Below are 27,002 nucleotides of genomic sequence, written 5' to 3'. Positions count from 1 at the left end.
ACGAATGATAACTCAGCAAAGTCAAACAATAATTTATTTCAATTGGGGTCCTTAATTTTCACTGAGATCTTGAAGAGGACTCCAGCAGCAACAATCTTGGTGGGAAGCGGTTATCTCGCTCTGCCGTGAACATCGGTGACAAGGTTTTCACTAATTCTTTTCTGGGGTTCATTGTCCTCATAATTGTCATCGGCGTCTTTGCACATCAGTGGTCACACCAACATCGCCTTCGTGTTGCAGCTATTTGTTCAATTTCGGGAGAAACTGGTTGCTGCTGGTGGGAATCTACCAATCCTAATTGTGAACACTTGTTTTCATTAAGAAAATAAACATTAAAATGGTATAAAATACCGATAGGTTGTTAGGTAAGACACATATGCAACAGTCTTCAAGTATCTTCTGCTTCTATCAACTTTTCTGTACTCGACTGAAGAAGCCTACTGTGTAGGCGAAACGTTTCGAAATAAAGATACCTAACTGTTGCATATGTGTCTTACCAAGAAAATAAACACAAATGCAGTATAATACGAGCCTTTATTGACTAGGCTTTTCCCACACAGTGGGCTTGATCAAGTCAAACAGATCTACCTGGGCAATGAGTACACTAGTATATATAGTATGGAGAGTCAGGTGGAGAATGATGGGTGGGTTGAATTTGAGACGAACCTGCACGTCCGTTTCAAATCTTTTTGCAAACCTTTGCACTTTATCTAATTTCTTAACATATTTGACCAAGTGTGGGTTCCATACTGGTGCTGCATACTCCAGTATGGGCCTGACGTACACAGTGTAAAGTGCCTTAAATGACTCCTTACTCAGGTGTCGAAATTCAATGCTTAGGTTTGCCAGGCGCCCATATGCTGCAGCAGTTATTTGGTTGATGTGTGCCTCAGGAAATGTGTTCGGTATTATACTCGCCCCAAGATCCTTTTCCTTGAATGAGGTTTACAACCTTTGGCCCCTTAGCCTGTGATCTGTCTGCGGTCTTCTTTGATCTTCACTAATCTTCATGACTTTGCACTTTGTGGGGTTCAACTCTGGGAGCCAGTTGTTAGATCAGGCTTACAGCCTGTCCAGATCTTCTTGTAGTCCTACCTGATTTTCGTCCGCTTGAATTTTCCGCTTTAGCTTCACATCGTCTGCAAACAGGGACACACCTGAATCTATTCATACCGTCATGTCATTCACATACACCAAAAACAGCAGTGGCCCTATGACTGACACCTCGTCACGTACCATCACTCGTTTAATTCCTGTGTGTGTGTGTGTGTGTGTGTGTGTGTGTATGTATGTACTCACCTAGTTGTACTCACCTAGTTGAGTTTGCAGGGTTTCGAGTCCAAGCTCCTGGCCCCGCCTCTTCACTGGTCGCTACTAGGTCACTCTCCCTGAACCGTGAGCTTTATCATACCTCTGCTTAAAGCTATGTATGGATCCTGCCTCCACTACATCGCTTCCCAAACTATTCCACTTCCTGATTACTCTGTGGCTGAAGAAATATTTCCTAACATCCCTGTGATTCATCTGTGTCTTCAACTTCCAACTGTGTCCCCCTGTCGCTGTGTACCATCTCTGGAACATCCTGTCTTTGTCCACCTTGTCAATTCTTCTCAGTATTTTGTATGTCGTTATCATGTCCCCCCTATCTCTTCTGTCCTCCAGTGTCGTCAGGTTGATTTCCCTTAACCTCTCCTCGTAGGACATACCTCTTAGCTCTGGAACTAGTCTTGTTGCAAACCTTTGCACTTTCTCTAGTTTCTTTACGTGCTTGGCTAGGTGTGGGTTCCAAACTGGTGCCGCATACTCCAATATGGGCCTAACGTACACGGTGTACAGGGTCCTGAACGATTCCTTATTAAGATGTCGGAATGCTGTTCTCAGGTTTGCTAGGCGCCCATATGCTGCAGCAGTTATTTGGTTGACGTGCGCTTCAGGAGATGTGCCTGGTGTTATACTCACCCCAAGATCTTTTTCCTTGAGTGAGGTTTGTAGTCTCTGGCCCCCTAGACTGTACTCCGTCTGTGGTCTTCTTTGCCCTTCTCCAATCTTCATGACTTTGCACTTGGTGGGGTTGAACTCCAGGAGCCAATTGCTGGACCAGGTCTGCAGCCTGTCCAGATCCCTTTGTAGTTCTGCCTGGTCTTCGATCGAATGAATTCTTCTCATCAACTTCACGTCATCTGCAAACAGGGACACTTCGGAGTCTGTTCCTTCCGTCATGTCGTTCACAAATACCAGAAACAGCACTGGTCCTAGGACTGACCCCTGTGGGACCCCGCTGGTCACAGGTACCCACTCTGACACTTCGCCACGTACCATGACTCGCTGCAGTCTTCCTGACACGTATTTCCTGTTCCATTGTAATGCCTTCCCTGTTATCCCTGCTTGGCCCTCCAGTTTTTGCAATAATCTCTTGTGTGGAGATGTGTCAAACGCCTTCTTGCAGTCCAAGAAAATGCAGTCCACCCACCCCTCTCTCTCTTGTCTTACTGCTGTCACCATGTCATAGAACTCCAGTAGGTTTGTGACACAGGATTTCCCGTCCCTGAAACCATGTTGGCTGCTGGTCTGTAGTTTAGTGCTTCATGTCTGTCTCCTTTTTTAAAGATTGGGACTATATTTGCTGTTTTCCATGCCTCAGGCAATCTCCCTGTTTCGATAGATGTATTGAATGTTGTTGTTAGGGGTACACATAGCGCCTCTGCTCCCTCTCTCAGGACCCATGGAGAGATGTTATCTAGCCCCATTGCCTTTGAGGTATCTAGCTCACTCAGAAGCCTCTTCACTCCTTCCTCGGTTGTGTGTACTGTGTCCAGCACTCCGTCTTTCTGGAGCCCCTTCTGTCTCCTCTGTGAACACTTCTTTGAATCTCTTGTTGAGTTCCTCACATACTTCACGGTGTGTGTGTGTGTTTACACACACACACACACACACACACACACATAAACACAGGAGCTCTAACTGGATCCCTGCAAGCACATATAGGCGAGTACACACAGGTGACAAAGTTATACAGGAGAATTCCTACAGTACAGTCAGTCATTGACTTGTATCACACGGTACAATCACTGGTCTTTGAAACATCTTAGAAAATTCCTGGAAAATTCCAATAGAGCACATACTGAAATCAAGCCATTATTAATAAATCATGCATAAATAATGAATGAATACTGAATTGCAGTGTTGTAAACTCGCATAAAATAATTTACAGCCAATCTCCTCATTGTAAAATTTTAACGTGCTATGAATAAATTTTCTGTTTTGTTAATTTTTTTTTTTAAGTGAGTACCGTTTAAAGTTTATTTTAAGTGATTTGTTTAAAGTTTCAGTCATTGGCTTGCATTAACCTGTGTGTGTGTGTGTGTGTGTGTGTGTGTGTGTGTGTGTGTGTGTGTGTGTGTGTACTCACCTATTTGTACTCACCTATTTGTGGTTGCAGGGGTCGAGTCCTAGCTCCTGGCCCCGCCTCTTCACCGGTTGCTACTAGGCCCTCTCTCTCCCCGCTCCATGAGCTATATCAAACCTCGTCTTAAAACTGTGTATGGTTCCTGCCTCCACTACGTCATTTTCTAGGCTATTCCACTGCCTTACAACTCTATGACTGAAGAAATACTTCCTACTATCTCTCTGACTCATTTGTGTCTTCAGTGTGTGTGTGTGTGTGTGTGTGTGTGTGTGTGTGTGTGTGTGTACTCTTTTAGAGCTAACTGATCCTAGTTCTAGTCTATGCTTGTTCAAGTTGATGTTAGATAAGATAAGATAAGATTTCGTTCGGATTTTTAACCCCAGAGGGTTAGCCATCCAGGATAACCCAAGAAAGTCAGTGCGTCATCGAGGACTGTCTGTCTTATTTCCATTGTGGTCCTCAATCTTGTCCCCCAGGATGCGACCCGCACCAGTCGACTAACACCCAGGTACCTATTTGCTGCTAGGTGAACAGGACAATAGGTGTAAGGAAACGTGTCGAAATGTTTCCACCCGCCAGGAATCGAATCCGGGCCCTCCGTGTGTGAAGCGGGAGCTTTAGCCACCAGGCCACCTATATTATACTAGAGACCTTTGATTTATTGTACCTTTGTTAAAGAATGAATTGAAATACGTTGGAATTGAACTGTAACACCAACGAAAGTAGGAGGAGGAGGAGGAGGACAAAGACGACGACGACGACAACGATAACGAAGAGGAAGAGGAGGACGACGATGAGGAAGAGGAGGACGACGATGAGGAAGAGGAGGAGGAGGACGACGATGACGACGAAGAGGAGGAGGGAGAGGAAGAGAAGCAGGAGGAGAAGCAGCAGCGGCAGCGTCGTCGTCGTCTTTACCGTGGGCGTTGGTAGAGTGCAGTCATCTTGCTATACTTTGTCTTGAGTATATGTAAAGGATTCCTTAATACCTCCCAGGGAGGCTTGTTCCTCATAATACAGTGCCTGCTGGCCAATTGGTCGGGGCGCCATACATCACCTTTTTTTACGTTCTGCAGATCAGTACGGCCTTGGGGAAGCCGGTTGCTGACTCAGTGGAGTGATTGTCTGGCTCCTCTGGGGTTTAGATGGGGAATTCAACTGACCTAATTGGGAACAAGTGTTGCCGATTCTGTTTCTGGAGAAAACCTTGTTACATTTCCAATTTCCTCCTGGTTCTGGGTAGTATATTTTTTCCCGGACTCTCGGGAAGAAGGACATCATATGCGTCAGCTGTATCCATGATGGGGTTTAAAGGTCATTCTTTACTCTGGGAGCATTAGTAACAGATTCCTCTATTCTCTTCATGGGACACATATCGTCATTATACACTGCCTGCCGTACAGTTGGTCGGGGCACCATACAGTTTAGCCTTTTATTATGCACCCCATATCCATCCTGTGGGCGGTAGTCAAAATATTAGAGGCACATAATGAGTCCAGGGACTGGGCTACAAAGTTTTGATAACTAAGCAGGTTACAGTGGTAGTGAACTATTTTCATGTTTATATTTGGTTACAGTCGCAATGAGTTATTTATGCAGACATGAATTAATGACAAAATTATTATAAAAAATATTACCTTAAAATTTAGCAAGGTATGCTTGAATTAAAAAAAGTTTAAGTCGTTATGCGTTATTTACAGTGGGCAAAGTCTGGACATTTTTCCAGAATGCTTGGTAATAATCCACTGGATAAAATACTTTGATGCTTCTTGAACATTTCTGATTGAGTTGCCTCTGAATTCGTTAATTTTATCGCTTGCCAGCACATCATGTCAAAGTGACAATTGTCCATTTGGCGCTGCACATCATCGGTTCCTATTTTCCACTGTGGATTTCTAAGACCTGGGGGAAGCCACGCGCTGAGTCTGTTGAGTTTGAGGGTCTGAATGCCAGAGTTCAGGTGTGGGGTCCACCTGACCTAATTGGGAACTTTTTATTCCCGTTTCTGTTCTCGAAGGGAACTGTGTTCCCTTCCCCATTTCCCCTTATCGTTGGGCACTATTCCTTCCTCATAATCTGGGAAGCAGGGCTTAATAAGGCGTAAACTTTGATGGCCCTCAATAATATAATAATATCTTTATTTGTACAAGTACAAGGTATACAGGCCTATCTAACATCAATGACATACTACTATATAGAAAGCCTCTTGTTATGAAGAACATTTCGGCCAGATTAGGTAAATTTTGTCCCAGGAAGCGACCCATGCAAGTCTACTAACACCCAGTTACCCATTTTACTGATGGGTGAACATGGACAGCGGGTGTCTTTTGGAAACTCGTCCTGATGTTTTTTTTTCCATTCGTATTGGGGATCGACCCCTGAACCTCAGTGTGTGAGCTGAGTGCGCTGGCAATAAAGCTACGGGACACCCCTGTCATAATCTACAAGATGATCTACAAGGGCGTACAGGGTACTGTGGCTCCCAGCTTCAGCACCTGCATTGGAAGATTGAAGTAAGTTTTTATGCAGGTACAGGCACACACGAATGCAGTTACATAGTTACCTAGGATAACTCATAAAAGTCAGACAGTGACGTCTTACTTTACCTGATCCTGAGCACCTGAGAAAACAAGATTGTTGATAGGGCTGTAAACAGTGCTTATTCCCAGCCCGAGATGGAAAAAATGGCATTAGATGTAAATGAATTGGGATCAGTGATAGGACGGACCTGCCATCAACTTTGGCTCTCAGACTCGGACATAGTCCTTGGGCTCGTGATGAAGATCATCTGGATGTTGCCATGGTGCGTCTACGTATGGGATATATACCCAACAAGCGGCACATCCCTTGCCTGAAATGCTCTGTATAACCGTGGGCTTTCTGCATGAACAACCAAATGTCACTCATCCCTGTACAAACATTTTATCCTGTGGAAATGTTTGCCGGGTCACCATCTGCAAAAGACCCGGGCCGGGACAAGACCGGCGAACCTACAAGAAGATGGAAATGCCTCTGACTTTGACTCTGACTTCAAGTTACGCCTGGTAGACAGCCTGAGCTGCCCTTGGTGCCCCATGCATGATGATACAGCTGAATACTTTCTACTCTACTGTCGAAGAGTTTACTCTGCCTGTACGAAACTCTGCCATGATATAGCTCAAAGGGGGATATGATAAGATTTTGTTCTGATTTTTAACCCGGAGGGTTAGCTACCCAGGATAACCCAATGAAATTAGTGTGTCATCGGAGACTTCCCTCTTATTTCCATTGTGATCCTTTAATCTTGTCCTTCAGGATGCTGCCCACACCAGTCGACCGACATCTAGGTGCCTACTTAATGTTGAGTGAACAGGGGCAGCAGGTGTAAAGAAACATACCCAACGTTTCACCCATTCCGGTGATACATCCTGGACGTGATAAATGGTTTTGAAAACCGACACGTTGAAGAATTTAGACACTTACGCAACATATAGGAATCTTTATTGAAGAAACGTTTCACCACACAGTGGCTTCATCAGTCCAGTACAAAGCAGGAAGGTGTGAGGAGAGGAGTTGAGGTAATCAGTCCCTCAACCTGGAATCGATGTGTTCAGTCCATCATTCTTGTAAGATGTATAGCATATGGCCAGAGAAGTGGCTTATATTCTGCAGTCAGGTGAGTCGAAGGAGGAGGTGGGATCACAGTGGGACCATCCACTAGTGTAAGTAGGTCTTCGTCCAAAGGTTGGACAAGTGTTGAAGAATTCTTAGTATAAAGATCCCATGATGCTGCAGTGTCTGACAGATGTGATATGTAAACGGTTTTGGAAACCGAGTGTGTGAGGTGATGACGCTGCCAACCAAGCCACGAAATCCTCCAGTTCCAGTTCTTCTCAGTGGCTCTGCTTTCGGTCCAGACATTTGTGTACATATTATACAAGCTTTGTATTCCTCTCTCCACACCACAGGCAAGTTGGTTAGTATCTTAAGTGCTAAGTGAATGCTTAAACACCGGATTTCTGGGAACATGGTTCGTATGGCATAAGCCTTCATAGCTCTTAAAATGCATCACCACCACTATGACGCAGAATATATACACCAAGAGGTGTATATACGCAAAATTAGTTATACCGCCTGAGTGGCTGGTTTATTGTGCACCCCCATGCTCATCCTGCGACTGGTCACACATAAAAAAATCAAGATTGCAGAGATTACAATGGATCTTTATCAGGCTCTATTGGGCAGTGTTACATCGCTTGAAAGAAATATTAGTCATTTCATATTTTCTCAACATTGTCTTTTATTTAATGCTTGTTTGGCTAATTCATCATGCTCCTGGAGGCATATGTGAGATGGAATCCATAAAAATTTAACTAATTCCTTTATTGATATTATTTAATGCTTGTTTGGCTAATTCATCATGCTCCTGGAGGCCTATGTGAGATGGAATCCATAAAAATTTAACTAATTCCTTTATTGATAATTTTTGTATATCCAACCCATTCCATCCATCCATCCCATCCAATCCATCTAGCCCATCCATCCATCCATCCATCCCATCCATCCATCCATCCATCCCATCCATCCATCCATCCATCCATCCATCCATCCATCCATCCATCCATCCATCCATCCATCCATCCATCCATCCATCCATCCATCCATCCATCCATCCATCCATCCATCCATCCATCAATCCCATCCCATCCCATCCCATCCATCCATCCATCCATCCATCCATCCATCCCATCTATCCATAAGAACATAAGAAAGGAGGAACACTGCAGCAGGCCCATACTAGGCAGGTCCTTTACAATTCATCCATCCATCCATCCCATCCATCCATTCCATCCATCCCATCCATTCCATTTCAGTCCATCCCATCCCTCCTCCCATTCCATTCATCCATCCTTCCATCCCATCCCATCCATTTCATTCCATTTTAGTCTATCCCATCCCATCCCTCCTCCCATTCCATCCATCCATCCATACAAGTCAGTTGCTCTTCTTTGGCTGCCACTATCACTAGTCCAAAGGCCAAGAGAAAATCCCTCTCTCCAAATTTGGCAAGATGCATATTTCAAAATCAGAAATGAGATTTATTTTTTAAAGGGATTCTCTCTCCCCCACCCTCCATAAACTATGACTGGTGGCAGGAAACTGAGCTTGCATCATACCATGGTAGCAGCAGTGGAATTTTGAATCTACAGCTGGTCACTAAGGATGGGTGGTTGTAGGATTATCACTCCTCATTTGGTGACTTGTTGTTGGGAACATGCCATAGTAGTAATAGCTATCTACCCCACAGCGGTGACGAGCGGGGTGCGGATCCTGGGACCAACGCTGGGCTTCGTGTTGGGGTCCTTCTGCACCCGACTGTATGTTGATCCTATCGCAGATCCTGGCATAGATCCTACGGACCCAAGATGGATAGGTGCCTGGTGGCTAGGTGAGTCTTGTCTTGTGAGTCTTCTAGGATGAATCCATATACGTATATTATATTGCTACCATAATTATGTGGGGATGCTTAACCTGTAGGGTCATACAGCACCTGGGGAATGGGAGATAATCATGTTTTAACTGAGGAAGGGGAAGGTACCTCCAATTCAGTGGTTCAAGAGCTTTTCACCAGCATCTTGGGACATGGATGAAGACAGGCCTGACTTAAAATGTGATTTTTTTTTATTGACACATTGGCCATCTCCCACCACTGCATGGTGGCCCGAAAAAGAAAAACTTTCATCATCATTCATGCCATCACTGTTTTGCCAGAGGTGCACTTACACTACAGTTATAAACTGCAACATTAACACCCCTTCTTCAGGGTTTGCAGCCTTTTAGTCTTAAAGCCTCTTACTTTCCTCTTTAATTATCTTCCTAGTTAATTTCACTTAATCCACAAGTAGTAATACAATACAGTTCATAAAATTCAATTTCCTCTAGCAGATCGTTTTCAAATATTAGAAATTGCAGGGGTACAGGCACAGATCATTGGGGAATTACACTTGTCACCTGTGCCAACACCAACAGTTTCCTTACCATTACCTTCTTCCTTCTGTTCACTAAGTATTCCTGTATCCATTTGAGTAATTTCCCTGTTATCCCCTGTGTGGTACTTTGTCAAATGGTTTATTGTAGTCAAGGAAGCTAGTCTTTTCCCTCCTACTTTATTTTCCTCACTGTCATAAACCTTAGAGATTCATGAATGAAGAGATGTCATCTCTAAACCCATGCTCATGCCTCTTAATTTTCTATGTACATCTTTCAGAGTGCTTTCAGTGATCTGAGTTGGCTGTTAGTTTATTCATCTGGAAAGTTGTTTGATATGGTTCTTTATCATAATAGGAAACTAGAGTGGATAATATAAAAAGAAATTCATTACCTCTGACTGCCTTACTAATCATATACTATCTGACATACCATAAGCACCCCAGGAACCTAACCTAACACTTGGGCTAAATTCCTGGGGTTCCTTATTCATAAAGAAGTGGAAAATACCACTAGCATGAGCTCTCGGTATTCTTTGGAGATAGAGTTCAAATTCAAATTCAAATTCAAAGTTTATTCTCTATAAGGATTACAATGCTGAGTTTACAGAAATTTGGTTATTGTGTGGTTTACATGTAGTAAAATTGTGATTACAGAGTGTACCACTAGAACGCTTAGCATGGCTAGGCATTTCGGGCATACTTAGTTTTATTCTTAATTGTAAAATATTACAAATTATGAGGTAAGTTGGTATTATGGCTAAGTGACTAAATACTAGTTTGTAAGTTTAGTAATGTGAATGCTTTTGTTTTGGCACAGTACATAGTTTCAGTATTGGAGTATCACAGGATTCATTATTTTAAGATTGAGATTAATATTTCTGTTTATGGTCAAATGAGTGAGTGGGTGTAAGTGTGAACCACCAGGTGGTATTCGTGTAGTTAGTTGACGGGGTGTATCAGGGAGATAAGATGTTTTCTAATGGTAGTTTTGAAGGTGATGAATGTGTCTGCAGTTCTAGAGTTCTCAGGTAGGGTATTCCAGATTTTAGGTCCTTTGACATACATTGAATTTTTGTAAAGGTTTAGTCGGACACGGGGAATGTCGTAGAGATGTTTGTGTCTGGTGTTATGCCTGTGAGTTCTGTCACAACTATCAAGAAAGCGTTTTAGGTCAAGGTTGATATTAGAGTTTAAGGCCCTGTAGATGTAGATTGCACAGTAGTAAGTGTGGATGTACTGAACTGGGAGTAAGTTTTGGTCTATGAAGAGTGGGGGTGTGTGTTGCCAGGGATGGGATTTAGTGATTATTCTTACTGCAGCTTTTTGTTGGCTTTAGGTGTGTTGCTGCAGTTGATCCCCAAGCACAAATAGCATAGGTGAGGTATGGATAAATAAGTGAGTGGTATAGTGTGAGAAGGGCATTTTGCGGCACGTAGTATCGTATCTTGGAGAGGATCCCAACCGTTTTGGATACTTTTTTGGTTATATGCTGGATATGGGTGCTGAAATTCAGGTTGTTGTCAAGGTATAAGCCTAGGAATTTGCCCCCATTATTTCTGGTAATTAGAGTTTTGTCAATCTTAATGTTAATTTGTGCATCTCCTGCTCTGCTACCAAACATAACATAGTAGGTTTTGTCAGTGTTAAGCGTAAGTTTATTGGCTGTCATCCAAGTTGATATTTTAATCAGCTCCTCATTCACAATGGTGTTGAGGGTGGCAAGATTAGGGTGAGAGATGACATAAGTCGTGTCATCAGCAAAGAGAATGGGGTTCAGGTGTTGGGATACGTTTGGAAGGTCATTGATGTATATGAGGAAGAGCAGGGGACCAAGGACACTTCCCTGTGGAACTCCAGTATCAAGTGGCCGTGTTGCTGATGCTGTGTCTTTAACCCTTTCAGGGTCCAAGGCCCAAATCTGGAGTCACGCACCAGTGTCCAAGATATTTAAAAAAAAAATTTGTTATTTTTTCTTATGAAATCGTAGAGAATCTTTTTGTGAAGGTAATAAAACAAAAAGTACGAAAATTGGTGGAAAATTGACGAAATTATGCTCTCGCGAATTTTGATGTGTCAGCGATATTTACGAATCGGCGATTTTGCCGACTTTGACTCCCATTTTAGGCCAATTACATTATTCCAATCAACCAAATTCTTAGCTATTTCACTAGTATTACTTCTATTCTATCGATTGAGCACAAGAAATCGCCAAGTCAACTGTTTCAACTACAAAATAAAGTGATCGGAAATTGTTAATTTGGCCAATTTAACACAAAGTTCAAAATATTCCAATTTCAAAATAGGGTCCAGAATGAACAATGTAGGCATTCCTGGCACTAAACTAACATTTCCTCTGTTCATTAGTTATGTTTTGAGGCTTTACAAATAAATTCCATTTTGATTTTTTATTCACATAATGAATTTTTATTCACACCAAAAAATAGAAGATTTACTGTTATGCAATACTGTAATAATTGTATAAATATCATCACCATATTTGTGAATGTATATTAGACCCACCAGCTGATGTGTATTAGACGTGTGAGGTTGTTTGTTTACTCTTGAATATCGGCAAAAATTTAACATTTCCGCTACTTTGAGCTCAGTTTCAAGCCATTTCCAATGCTAAAACCAATCAAAATCATCTCTATTTCTGTAATATGTCTTCCATTCTATCAAATGAGACCAAGAAATCGCAAATACAACTATAAAAAACATACGAAAAAACACTGCAAAGTTGCTGTTTTAATCGAAAAATCATGATTTCATTTTTTTTCTCTCATTATGCACAGTGTGCTGCAGGATCTGTTTTATGTGGTGCACACATACCACATAGATGTATTCTCTCATATCTAGGCCCAAATGTACCACTCACAGTTTATCAGAGTGAGCTGAGCTCATGGCGTAGATCTACGGTTTGGACCCTGAACGTAAAGCCGTAGATCTACGGGACGGACCCTGAAAGGGTTAATGGTGACGTACTGATACCTATTAGTAATGTAAGATTTGAAATAAGCAAGCGCATGGCCTCTTATACCGTAATGATCAAGTTTGTGGAGTAGGAAGTCGTGGTCTACTGTGTCAAAAGCTTTTCTTAGGTCAATAAAAATTCCTAGTGGATATTCCTTATTTTCCAACGCTGTGTAAAGCAGATCTAGCATTTTTATGATTGCATCGTTAGTGCTTTTATTTTTCCTGAATCCAAATTGGCAGGGGTTGAGTATGTTTTGAGCCGTTATAAATGAATACAGTCTCCTGTGCACGAGTTTCTCAAAGATTTTGGATAGCAATGGTAAGTTAGATATTGGCCTATAGTTGTTTAAGTCTGTAGGGTCACCACCTTTATGTATTGGTGTAAATCTAGGTGAAATTCTGGAGGCCTTGAGGAAGATGTAGTCATAGATCCTCTGCACAAAGGAGGCAGTGAAATGATGGTAAAAAAGAATTATGGACCAAGTAGTATTACATCACACATTACTTACTTACAATCAAAGTCTTTGAAAGGGTGATGAGATATCAATTTACAAACTTCATGGAAAAGCATGACCTGCACAACCCAAACCAGCTTGGTTGTAGAGCAGGAAGACCATGCTTGTCACAGCTACTTATGTATTTTGACAAGATTATGTAGACTTTCTGTAAGACACTCAAAATGCAGATGTGTTCTACACAGATTTTGTGAAGGCTCTTGGCAGTTGCAATCATAGAGTGATGGCACATAAAATGAAGTCATTTGGTATAATGGGAAAAGTAGGCAAATGGATATTCAATTTTCAGACAAATGGAACACAAAGATTAATAGCAAAGTACAGTGATATGAACAGCTTAAAACTCGAACAGTTATGTAAGTACTTTTGTAAGTGTATTTTTGTGGGTCTGAAATGGATTAATCTAATTTACATTATTCTTTATGGGAACAAATTCGTTCGGTATCAGCACCCGAACAGCCTTCTGGAACGAATAAGTTCGTATCCTTAGGTACTACTGTACAGTGGTGCCTCGAGTTTCAGCCATAATTCGTTCCAGAAGGCTGTTCGAGTGCTGTTACTGAACAAAATTGTTCCCATAAGGAGTGAGAGATTGGGTAAGAAATGTAAGATTAAGCCAGTGAAGAGCAGGGGTGCTATGGGCACAGTATAAGAACATTATCAACATTTATTGGCTTAGTCTATTCAGCATGCTACAAAAAAAAAAAAAAAAATACCATCAGAATAAGTATAGAAATTTCCAAGGGGTAACTCAATCAATGTCTCCTGTAAGTGCCAGATCAATTGGGTTGTGATGGATATGTGGTACAGCAGGCTGCCAACAGCAACAATCTGATTGACCAGGCAGGCACCAAACAAATCTGCTACCAGGCCAGGCTGCAGGAGTAGGATGACTTTAAACCAGTCACAGATATATCACAGGGAACAAGTGGTTCTTAGTTATATGGAGAAGTCTAGAACCAAAAAGGCCATACAGCACCTATGGAATGGGAAATGATCACATCTGATTAGAGGAAAGGGAAGGGTATCTCGCATTCCTTGGATCAAGAGCCCTTCACCATCATCAAAATACTCCATATATAAAAGCTGAAATCATGAAGCACAGTACAGTACAATACTGTACTTGGTGAGGTATGAGTTGACTTAGTGAACTGTCAGAGAATTGTGTGTACATACTTTAATTATTGTACTGTATTACAATAGTGTATAGTATTGACAAAAAAGCACTGAACTGAACCATGTGTAACTTAGTATATAAACTGTGACTGTTGCTATTGTTTCATAAAGCCCAGCTGTCTTATTTATATAACAATAACTTTCTTTTTCAGGATTAATGGTCGTGTCTGTAGCATTATTTCTAACAAGTACTGCAATGTTTGCCTTCCCTCGTCGCTTGCCAATGTCACCGCGGCCATATCGCCCCAATCTACAGCCACCAATCCTCAGCCCTTCATTACGAGGTAACAATAGCACATTCACTCTCAAGGGGTAGAAATAAAATCATAACTGGTAACATTCTAATAAACCACAGAATGGGTGGGATTGGTTTGGTTTGGTTTGTTTGTTTGCATTCATGTTACTATGATTTCGTGAGTCGTGGTAATATTCTAGTTTAGAGGTGTAATACCACTATTATTTTGAGTTCAAATTTTGCATGAAGTTTCCACTCTAATTTCAACATCCAATGGGGAAGGGGAAAATTTCCTCTTGGATGATATATAATAAATAAACTTTCTTTTAATATATAAAAAAACATTCCATAAGACTTTTGGGAATAAATCATGACCACAATTTATCATCCAAGTTAATGAATCTGAGGAAGAGACAAAGAATGAATGTAAGTAAATAATCATTTAAAATTTAATGCTCATATCCAGCCTTTTAAAAAAAGTATTAGCAACTACAGATACAAAATACAAATAAAATTTTTTCTTTATTTATACTGTACAAAAATAATGTAATTACACTAATAAAACATTGGTAAGCTATTATGTTCCCCCAATTTATACTACTAACACTTTACCTTGTTCTCATATTCAGGAAGTAAGTATGTAAGTTTATTCAGGTATAGGTATACATAAATACAGTTACATAAATTATCATACATAGCAGCATATGTGTAGATTACCTAGGACAAAGTGACTTACTTCTATTGGGATCCTTCACTTATGAAATTTGTGCCTGGGGTTCTGCCTCTGCTATCCACCTCAAACCAATTATAACACAACAAAAGGCAGCTATCAGAGCCATCTTAGACTCAAGTTTTAGGGAGCACTATGCTTATACATACATACATACTCAGATCACTAAACCTACTAAATATTAATGCTGTACTTAATGCTGTTCACTCCACATTTTCAAAATCCTTACACAGTAGTGCCAATGCTGACTTCTGAATTTTTCCAAAAATTGGAACGGAACACACATGAATCACACTCAAAACAAGTACCTTTTTGATATTCCTCATGTTCACATGAACCTCATTTCGAAACTTAATGCAAATAAAAGGGGGCCGAGAATGTTGAATAATTTGCCAATGAATTCAAATGAAAATTTAAATAGACTGGGTGCTTAATGTATTTCCCTGAAGCAATTTTTAATGTTTCTCCTGAAATTGCCATTAATTTTTTATTGTCAAGCTATAAATTACATAAAGTTCCTTATTTTTTTTTTTTTTAATTTAATCATATCTTCAACGATTATTGCATCATTACTTTGCTGTTTGCTTTTGTAATTCTCTTGAAGTTAAATTTAAGTTTAACATAAAATGTTAATTAAATATTTTTCACTAAATGCTTAATTTTCACAAAAATTTGTATTACTGTACAATATTATATAAATTTTTACATTCAGTGTGTACTGCATTTATGTATACATTTGTCAATTGTATGTTTATGTTGTTACTATTGGTCCTAGTTTGTCTACTCAAAATGCTAAACATGGCTGGGTTTTTCTCTTGTAAGAAATATACACAGTTAACTTACCCTTGTAATTATATGTATATTATTAAGAAATAAAATTATCATTATTATGTGTGGTCAGAATGCTACCTAACAATAATAATGTTAGCACCTACGGCTCACATCCAAAGAACTTGGGTTTGATCCTGGACCAGACATGTTTCTTTGCAACTGTTGCCCCTGTTGACCTTGCAGTAAGTAGGTACTTGGGTATTAGCCAATTGTTATGGGTTGCATCCTGGGAAAGAGGGTCAGAGAACCCCAATGAAAACAAAGCATTGAGTTACCCTGAGTTACTAACTGTTTTCAGATTAATAATTAAAGTAGTCTTATACTTATTAAGAGATTCATATATTATGTGATATAAGCAAGAAGTGTGACATATTACAGGTAATTACTGTATATGAAAATATTTTATTTTTTTATTAACACATAGGCCAATTCCCACCAAGGCAGGGTGGCCCAAAAAAGAAAAACTTTCATCATCTTTCACTCCATCACTGCCTTGCCAGAGGGGTGCTTTACACTACAGTTATGAAACTACAAAATTAACACGCCTCCTTCAGAATGTAGACACTGTACTTCCCATCTCAAGGACTCAAGTCCAGCCTGCCAGTTTCCCTGAATCCCTTTATAAATGTTACTTTGCTCACACTCCAACAGCATATCAAGTATTAAAAACCACTTGTCTCCACTCCTATCAAATACGCTCATGCACGCTTGCTGGAAGTCCAAACCCCTCGCACACAAAACCTCCTTTACCCCCTCCCTCCAACCCTTCCTAGGCCGACCCCTACCCCTCCTTCCCTCCACTACAGATTTATACACTCAGTCATTCTGTTTGTTCCATTCTCTTTACATGTCCGAACCACCTCAACAACCCCTCTTCAGCCCTCTGGATAATAGTTTTGGTAATCCCACACCTTCTCCTAATTTCCAAACTACGAATTCTCTGCATTACATTCACACCACACATTGCCCTCAGACATGACATCTCCACTGCCTCCAGCCTTCTCCTCATTGCAACATTCATCACCCATGCTTCACACCCATACAAGAGTGTTGGTACAAATATACTCTCATACATTCCCCTCTTTGCTTCCACGGATAAAATTTTTTGTCTCCACAGACCCCTAAGCTCACCACTTGCCCTTTTTTCCTCATCAGTTGTACGATTCACCTCATCCTTCATAGACCCATCTGCTGACATGTCCACTCCTAAATATCTGAATACATTCACCTCCTCCATACTCTCTCCCTCTATTATTATATCCAATCTTTCATCACCTAATCTTTTTGATATCCTCATAACCTTACTCTTTCCTATATTCACTTTTAATTTTCTTCTTTTACATACCCTACCAAATTCACCCACCATCCTCTGCAACTTTCTTCAGAATCTCCCAAAAGCACAGTGTCATCAGCAAAGAGCAACTATGACAACTCCCACTTTGTGTTTGATTCTTAATCTTTTAACTCCACACCTCTTGCCAAGACCCCTCGCATTCACTTCTCTTACAACCCCATCTATAAATATATTGAACAACCACGGTGACATCACACATCCTTGTCTAAGGCCTACTTTTACTGGGAAATAATCTCCCTCTCTCCTACATACTCTAACCTGAGCCTCATTATCCTCGTAAAAGGGCTGCATCTGCTTTGTTGCCACCTCTTTAGTTACGAAAGGTAATAAATTTGTTGAGTTAGGCATAAGAATTAACAACTGGGCGTCTACACTGCAAACTGAATTGTTTGCAATCCTAATGGCAGCTGAGTCTATCATCATTACTGATTCTGTGTCATCAATGAAGACTCTTCACTGCTTTCAGTAACCTACCTCCTATACCATACACCTGCAACATCTGCCGAATTGCCCTCCTATCCACCCTGTCATATGCCTTTTCCAAATCCATAAATGCCACAAAAACCTCTTTACCCTTATCTAAATACTGTTCACCTATATGTTTCACTGTAAACACTTGGTCTACACACCCCCTACCTTTCCTAAAGCCTTGTTCATCTGCTATCCTACTCTCCATCTCACTCTTAATTTTTTCAATAATAACTCTACCATATACACTCTACCAGGTATACTCAACAGACTTATTCCCCTATAATTTTTGCACTCTCTTTTATCCCCTTTGCCTTTATACAAAGGAACTATGCATGCTCTCTGCCAATCCCTAGGTACCTAACCCTCTTCCATACATTGATTAAATAACAGCACCAACCACTCCAAAACTATATCCCTGCCTGCTTTTAACATTTCTATCTTTATCCCATCAATCCCAGCTGCCTTACCTCCTTTCATTCTACCCACTACCTCACGAACTTCCCCCACATTCACAACTGGCTCTTCCTCACTCCTACAAGATGTTATTCCTCCTTGCCCTATACACGAAATCACAGCTTCCCTATCTTCATCAACATTTAGCAATTCCTCAAAATATTCCCTCCATCTTCCTGATACCTCTAACTCTCCATTTAATAACTCTCCTCTCCTATTTTTAACTGTCAAATCCATTTGTTCCCTTGGCTTCCTTAACTTATTAATCTCACTCCAAAACTTTTTCCTATTTTCAACAAAATTTGTTGATAACATCTCACCCACTCTCTCATTTGCTCTCTTTTTACATTGCTCCACCACTCTCTTAACCTCTCTTTTTCTCTCCATATACTCTTCCCTCCTTGCATCACTTCTACTTTGTAAAAACTTCTCGTATGCTAACTTTTTCTCCCTTACATCTCTTACATTATCATTCCACCAATCGCTCTTCTTCCTTCCCACACCCACTTTCCTGTAACCACAAACTTCTGCTGAACACTCTAACACTACATTCTTAAACCTACCCCATACATCTTTGACCCTATTGCCTGTACTCTCACTAGCCCATCTATCCTCCAACAGTTGTTTATATCTTACCCTAACTGCCTCCTCTTTTAGTTTATACACCTTCACCTCTCTCTTACTTGCTGCTTCTATTTTCCTTGTATCCCATCTACCTTTTACTCTCAGTGTAGCTACAACTAGAAAGTGATCTGATATATCTGTAGCCCCTCTATAGACATGTACATCCTGAAGTCTACTCAACAGTCTTTCATCTACCAATACATAGTCCAACATACTACTGTCATTACACCCTACATAAGATAAGATAAGATTTCGTTCGGATTTTTAGCCCCGGAGGGTTAGCCACCCAGGATAACCCAAGAAAGTCAGTGCATCATCGAGGACTGTCTAACTTATTTCCATTGAGGTCCTTAATCCTTTCAGGGTCCAAGGCCAAAATCTCAGTGTCCAAGAATTTTCAAAAAAAAAAATGGTTTATTTTTTCTTATGAAATGGTAGAGAATCTTTTTGTGAATGTAATAAAACAAAAAGTACGAAATTTGATGGAAAATTGACGAAATTATGCTCTCGTGAATTTTGATGTGTCAGCGATATTTACGAATTGGCGATTTTGCCGACTTTGACTCCCATATTAGGCCAATTACATTATTCCAGTCGACCAAATTCTTAGCTATTTCACTAGTATTACTTCTATTCTATTCATTGAGCACAAGAAATCGCCAAGTCAACTGTTTCAACTACAAAATAAAGTGACCGGAAATTGGTAATTTGGCCAATTTAATACAATGTTCAAAATATTCCAATTTCAAAATAGGGTCCAGAATAAACAATGTAGGCATTCCTGGCACTAAACTAACATTTCCTCTGTTCATTAGTTATGTTTTGAGGCTTTACAAATAAATTCCATTTTGATTTTTTATTCACATAATGAATTTTTATTCACACCAAAAAATAGAAGATTTACTGTTATGCAATATTGTAATAATTGTATAAATATCATCACCACATTTGTAAATGTATATTAGACCCACCAGCTGACGTGTATTAGACGTGTGAGGTTGTTTGTTTACTCTTGAACATCAGCAAAAATTTAACATTTCCGACACTTTGAGCTCAGTTTCAAGCCATTTCCAGTGCTAAAACCAATCAAAATTATCTCTAGTTCTGTAATACGTCTTCCATTCTATCAAATGAGACCAAGAAATCACAAATACAACTATAAAAAACATATGAAAAAACACTGCAAAGTCGCTGTTTTAATCGAAAATCACAGTCTCAGTTTTTTTCTCTCATTATACACAGTGTGCTGCAGGATTTGTTTTATGTGGTGCACACATACCACATAGATGTATTCTCTCATATCTAAGCCCAAATTTACCACTCACAGTTTATCAGAGTGAGCTGAGCTCATGACGTAGATCTACGGTTTGGACCCTGAACGTAAAGCCGTAGATCTACGGAACGGACCCTGAAAGGGTTAATCTTGTCCCCCAGGATGCGACCCACACCAGTCGACTAACACCCAGGTACCTATTTGCTGCTAGGTGAACAGGACAACAGGTGTAAGGAAACGTGTCGAAATGTTTCCACCTGCTGGGAATCGAACCCGGGCCCTCCGTGTGTAAAGCGGGAACTTTAGCCACCAGGCCACCTCTTTTTCTTAAAATACGTATTACCTATAACTAAACTCCTTTCTATACAAAGTTCAATCAAAGGGCTCCCATTATCATTTACACCTGGCACCCCAAACTTACCTACCACACCCTCTTTTAATGTTTCTCCTACTTCAGCATTTAGGTCCCCTACCACAATTACTCGCTTACTTAGTTCAAACGTTCCTATACATTTACTTAACATCTCCCAAAATCTCTCTCTCTCCTCTATACTCCTTTCTTCTCCAGGTGCATATATGCTTATTATGACCCACTTTTCACATCCGACCCTTATTTTAATCCACATAATCCTTGAATTTATACATTTATATTCCCTCTTTTACTTCTATAACTGGTCCTTCAACATTATTGCTATCCCTTCCTTAGCTCTAACTCTCTCAGATACTCCTGACTTAATCCCATTTATTTCTCCCCACTGAAACTTGCCTACCCCCTTCAGCTTTGTTTCGCTTAGGGCCAGGACATCCAACTTCTTTTCATTCATAACATCAGCCATCATCTTTCTTATCATCTGCACTACATCCACGCACATTCAAGCATCCTAGTTTTATAAAGTTTTTCTTCTCATTTTTAGTAAATGTGTACAGGAGAAGGGGTTACTAGCCCATTGCTCCCGGCATTTTAGTCGCCTCATACGACAAGCATAGCTTACGGAGGAAAAAGGCTTTTCCACTTCCCCATGGACAATAGAGAGAGAGAGAAAAAAAAAACAAGAACAAGAGCTATTAAGAAAAAGAACAAATTATAGAGTAATGAGCAATTCACACTTCCACACCCGGTCAAACTGTAATGAGTTATTGGTGCAAATATTGATTGTTGAGTCACACACACCACACACACACACACCCACACACACACACACACACACACACACACACACACACACACACACACACACACACACACTTTAGTTTAATATCTTTATGCACCCCATACCCATCCTGTGGGCGGTAGTCAAAAGATTACAAAGGTACATAATGGGTCCAGTGACTGGACCCCAAAGTTATGACAGCTGAACTAGTTACAAAGGTAATGAACTCCAGGTAGATCTGGTCACAATCATGGCAAGTTACAGAGGTAATGAATCAGCTTCACTCCTATACATGGTTACAGTCATGAACAAATTACAAAGTAATGAACCACTGATACGTCACACCTGGTCACAATTGTAATGAGTTATAAATACAAATATTAAGTGGATCATACACCCACACTAGTGCGCGCGCGCACATACACACACGAGGGCGCACGCACGGACATGTGCATAATTTGTTCATGATTGTAGCCAAAGTATAAACGTAAGTAACCATTCTACAGAATTCATTACCTTTGTAACTTGTGAGCTCATTACCTTTGTACCTAGTTCAGCTATCAAAACTTTGGGGGCCCAGTCCCTGGACCCATTACGTACCTCTGTAATCTGTAAATACCTTTGTAACTTGTCATGATTGTGACCAGACTTACCTGGAGTTCATTACCTTTGTAAATTGTGAGTTCATTACCTTTGTAAATTGTGAGTTCATTACCTTTGTAAATTGTGAGTTCATTGCCTCTGTAACTTGCTCAGCTATCAAAACTTTGGAGTCCAGTCCCTGGACCAATTATGTACCTCTGTAATCTTTTGACTACCGCCCACAGGATGGGTATGGGGTGCATAATAAACATATTAAACTAAAACTTAAGAAAAAGAAGAAAAACTCTAGATGTGTGTGTGTATATATATGCATGTGCATGCCTGTGTAGTATGACCTAAGTGTAAGTAGAAGTAGCAAGATATACCTGTATTCCAGGGCATTTATGAGACAGAAAAAAGACACCAGCAGTTCTACCATCATGTAAAATAGTTACAGGTTTCTGTTTCACAGTCACCTGGCAGGAGGGTAGTACCTCCCTGGGTGGTTCCTGTCTACCAGCCTACTACCTACTGAAAATAATAATGAGAAATGTAAAAAAAAAAAATTATCCAAAAATTAAACAATATTGTAAATTATTGATTATTTTACAAATACTGCACTTGTTACTTGCTAGACAGTGTTCTATTTATATTTTAGAAGTCTTACTCACATTAAGCCCAATGTTTATTAGCTAATTTGCCAGACAATTCACTGGTCATTTGAAGTAATGACCTGCTCAGTGCTCAAGGCGTTGATTGGAGCTGTGGCTCCTGTTTGAGAAACACTCTTCTAGCTTATTGAGCTAACGTTAGAGGAAACGTGCCTCCCTTACCAAGGAAAATTACAAAATTGACAAGGAACTTTTGCATGAAAGTGAAATTCTGAACATTAGATGATAAATTGGTGTGCATAAATTATGACCATTTATCTATTTCCAGTAATGTATTTTCTTATGTTCTTTGTGAGGTCCTGTTCACAGGAAGGAAGCCAGTGCACACAAGTCAGTACAGATGCACTTGTTAATATTGTGTGGATGTAGAATATTTCCCTTATTTTTATGAAATACTGTATGTACCTTTAGCTGTAAAATATTCAGAGATCACTTGCAATTTACGTAGACTGTAAAATATTTCATATACTGGGACTGCCTCAGAGCACTCAGAATATGTTCTAGAATGAAGAGATACCTCATAATCCATTCAGTATAGTATACTAAATCTGTTGAGCTTCTGTGACAGTCATAGCAATTTTTTTTTTTTTTTTAACAAGTCAGCTGTCTCCCACCAAGGCAGGGTGACCCAAAAAGAAAGAAAATCCCCAAAAAGAAAATACTTTCATCATCATTCAACACTTTTACCTCACTCACACATAATCACTGTTTTTGCAGAGGTGCTCAAAATCACTGTTTTTGCAGAGGTGCTCAAAATACATCAGTTTAGAAGTATATACGTATAAAGATACACAACATATCCCTCCAAACTGCCAATATCCTAAACCCCTCCTTTAAAGTGCAGGCATTGTATTTCCCATTTCCAGGACTCAAGTCCGGCTATATAAAATATCCATTTTCCCTGAATCCCTTCACTAAATATTACCCTGCTCACACTCCAACAGCTTGTCAGGTCCTAAATATCATTTGTCTCCATTCACTCCTAACATGCTCACGCACGCTTGCTGGAAGTCCAAGCCCCTCACCCACAAAACCTCCATTACTCTCTCCCTCCAAACTTTTCGAGGATGACCCCTACCCCGCCTTCCTTCCCCTACAGATTTATACGCTGTCCATGTCATTCTACTTTGATCCATTCTCTCTAAATGACCAAACCACCTCAACAATCCCATTCAGCCCTCTGACTAATACTTTTATTAACTCCACACCTTCTCCTAATTTCCACACTGAATTTTCTGCATAATATTTACACCACACATTGCCCTTAGACAGGACATCTCCACTGCTTCCAACTGCCTCCTCGCTGCAGCATTTACAACCCAAGCTTCACACCCATATAAGAGTGTTGGCACTACTATACTTTCATACATTCCCTTCTTTGCCTCCATAGATAACATTTTTTGTCTCCACATATACCTCAATGCACCACTCACCTTTTTTCCTTCATCAATTCTATGATTAACCTCATCCGCAGGGAAGTGTCCTTAGACCCCTGCTCTTCCTCATTTACATCATTGATCTTCCAAACGTATCCCAACACCTGAAACCCATTCTCTTTGCTGACGACACGACTTATGTCATCTCTCACCCTAATCTTGCCACCCTCAACACCATTGTTAATGAGGAGCTACTCAAAATATCAACTTGGATGACAGCCAATAAACTTACACTTATCACTGACAAAACCTACTATATTATGTTTGGTAGCAGAGCAGGTGCTGCACAACTTAACATTAAGATCAACAACACTCTAATTACCAGACAAAGTGAGGGCAAATTCCTAGGCCTATACCTCGACAACAACCTGAATTTCAGCACCCATATCCAACACATATCAAAAAAAGTATCCAAAACAGTTGGGATCCTCTCCAAGATACGATACTACGTGCCGCAAAGTGCCCTTCTCACACTATACCATTCATTCATTTATCCATACCTCACCTATGCTATTTGTGCTTAGGGATCAACTGCAGCAACACACCTAAAGCCAATAATAACTCAACAAAAAGCCGCAGTAAGAATAATCACTAAATCCCATCCCTGGCAACACCCCTTCCCCCCACTCTTCATAGATCTAAACTTACTCCCTGTTCAGAACATCCATACTTACTACTGTGCAATCTACATATACAGGACCCTAAATTCCAATACTAACCTTGACCTAAAATGCTTTCTTGATAGTTGTGACAGGACCCACAGGCATAACACCAGACACAAACATCTTTACGGCATTTCCCGTGTCAGACTAAACCTTTACAAAAATTCAATGTATTTCAAAGGCCCTAAAATCTGGAACACCCTACCTGAAAACTCTAGAACTGCAGACACATTCATCACCTTCAAAACTACCATTAGAAAACATCTTATCTCCCTGATAACTACATAAAAACCACCTGGTGGTTCACACTTCCACTCACTCACCCATTTGACTATAAGCACAGAAATACGTATCTTAATCTTATAATACTGATTCCTCACTGTCATAAGTTTGCCTGTGATACTCCAATATAGAAACTATGTATTGTGCCAAAACAAAAGCATTCACATTGCTAAACTCACAAACTAGTATTTTGTCACTTAGTATTTAGTCAACTTACTCCACAATTTATAATAATTTAGGGTTAAGAATTATTCTAAGTTTGCCTGAAATGCCTATCCATGCTAAGTGTTCTAGTGGCCCCCTCAGTAATTAGTATTTTATTACATGTAAACCACACAATAACCAAAATCTGTAAACCCCGCATTGTAATCCTTATAGAGAATAAACTTTGATTTGCTTTGATTCATAAATCCATCTGCTGACATGTCAACTCCCAGATATCTGAAAACATTCACTTCTTCCATACTACTCCTCCCCAATTTGATATCCAATTTTTCTTCGTCTAAATCATTTGATACCCTCATCACCTTACTCTTTTCTATATTCACTTTCAACTTTCTACCTTTACATAGCAATTATATGTGAATTAAATGGATAGGTGAATGCATTTTAGATTTTGAGAATACTACTTTTGATAGTTCTTAAAGAACTAATCTGAATAAGATAAGATTTTGTTTGGATTTTTAACCCCTAGGGTTAGCCTCCTAGAATAATCCAGTAAAGTCAAGTGCATCATCCGAGACTGTCTGTCTTACTTCCATTGGGGTTCTTCTTCCCTAGGGTGCAATTCATAACAGTCAGCTAACACCCAGGTACCTACTTCCTGCCAGATGAACAGGGACAGCAGGTATAAGGTAACATGCCCAGTGTTTCACCCATGCCAGAGGATTAAAAGGCAAACTGTTATAGTAAAGGAGAGATTTCCTGTTTGAAATGAATATGTGAACAGTGATACAAGGTAAGATTACCTTATGTGGTAATATGATCTATGTGAATGTTTCTAATACAGGTACAACAGCGATTTTTCAGACCTTTGGTTCCAAAGCCTTTTCCGGATTACTGATTTTTCCGCCTTTAGACAGTGCAGTATGTATTCCTTGGTCTTGGGGTTAGATAAGTGATGTACAGTTTGGTGGTAAATGCACTGCTGCAGGAATTTCAAGTTCCTGCTTGAAATTTGTATGGCTCCGGACCATCTGTGTCCAGAAAATCGATGTTGTACCTTTATATTTAAACGACTTACAGAAGGAATGGAAAGCTATAAACATGCTTGCAGATTATGCAAAAATGCTATGCAAGATAAGCAGCGAAAATAACTGAATATTCCTGCAAGAAGACCTGGATAAGTTGAGCAAGTGGAGTGATGGATGATAGATTTTAATGTGAATAAGTGGTGCCATGTAATAGAAATGGGAAAAAGTGGTAATAGGCCACATGGATATAGACTGATTAAAATATTAAAGGCATAAGACAGTAGAAAAAGACTTTGTAGTTATCATTACATAAAATTGTCATTAGGAGATCTTATTAGTGAAATACTTTATGCCAGGGTGATATAACTAAACACACTTTGCTAATGTCATTATATTAATTGTATACAGTACTGACAAGTAGATGTATATGACACACAAGTAATGATTTAATGTGTTTATTGATGAGATGTTTTGCCTGCTCAGCAGGTGAAACGTCTTGTTAATAAATACACTAAACTATTACACATGTGACTCCAAATCTGGCTGACTTTAAATTAGCCTTTAGGTATAGTACAGGTAGGCTCTGTTTTATGGCATTTCACTAATGCAGCAGTTTTCAATTATACCCATTCTTCATTTATTCATACTTCCTACAATAAGTATATTCACCATTCACTGTAAACTAAGAATGAAAATATTTTAAGGTAAGTAATTTGTGTACAGTATATGCATTTTTTAGGCCAACCTCTATTGCTCACTTAATATTTGATAATGTAAATATGTTATCAGGCTTTTATATGCATTTGAAAGCAAGAAAAAGACTGTTTCATTTTACAGTGATTTTTCACTTTACAGCAATAGCCTGGAGCCTAACCTGCTGTATAAGCTGGGCCTGCCTGTACTTGGCAAAATCCTAGGAAGATTTTCACAACAAACTGTAGACCAAGATTAAAATATGCTTTGTTGGTATGCAAATTAAGAGCCTGAAATGTAGAATAACTTATCAGATAAATTT

At 39.8% G+C, this 27,002-nt stretch overlaps 1 protein-coding gene across 3 annotated transcripts in view; it reads left to right on the top strand.

Moving 5' to 3' along the window:
- Positions 1-27,002, top strand: part of LOC128700291 (solute carrier organic anion transporter family member 74D) — an 876,841-nt gene that overhangs the window by 773,224 nt on the left and 76,615 nt on the right. For all 3 annotated transcript variants that reach the window (XM_053793362.2, XM_070100019.1, XM_053793363.2), the window contains 2 exons: positions 8,694-8,834; positions 14,192-14,323. In XM_053793362.2, the coding sequence (XP_053649337.1) occupies positions 8,694-8,834; positions 14,192-14,323 (273 nt within the window). The remainder of the gene's footprint in view (positions 1-8,693; positions 8,835-14,191; positions 14,324-27,002) is intronic.

Source organism: Cherax quadricarinatus, chromosome 71 (assembly GCF_038502225.1).
Source record: "Cherax quadricarinatus isolate ZL_2023a chromosome 71, ASM3850222v1, whole genome shotgun sequence".
In the NCBI taxonomy this organism is placed as follows: Eukaryota; Metazoa; Arthropoda; class Malacostraca; order Decapoda; family Parastacidae; genus Cherax; species Cherax quadricarinatus.
This window is presented reverse-complemented; position numbering and strand designations above follow the sequence as displayed.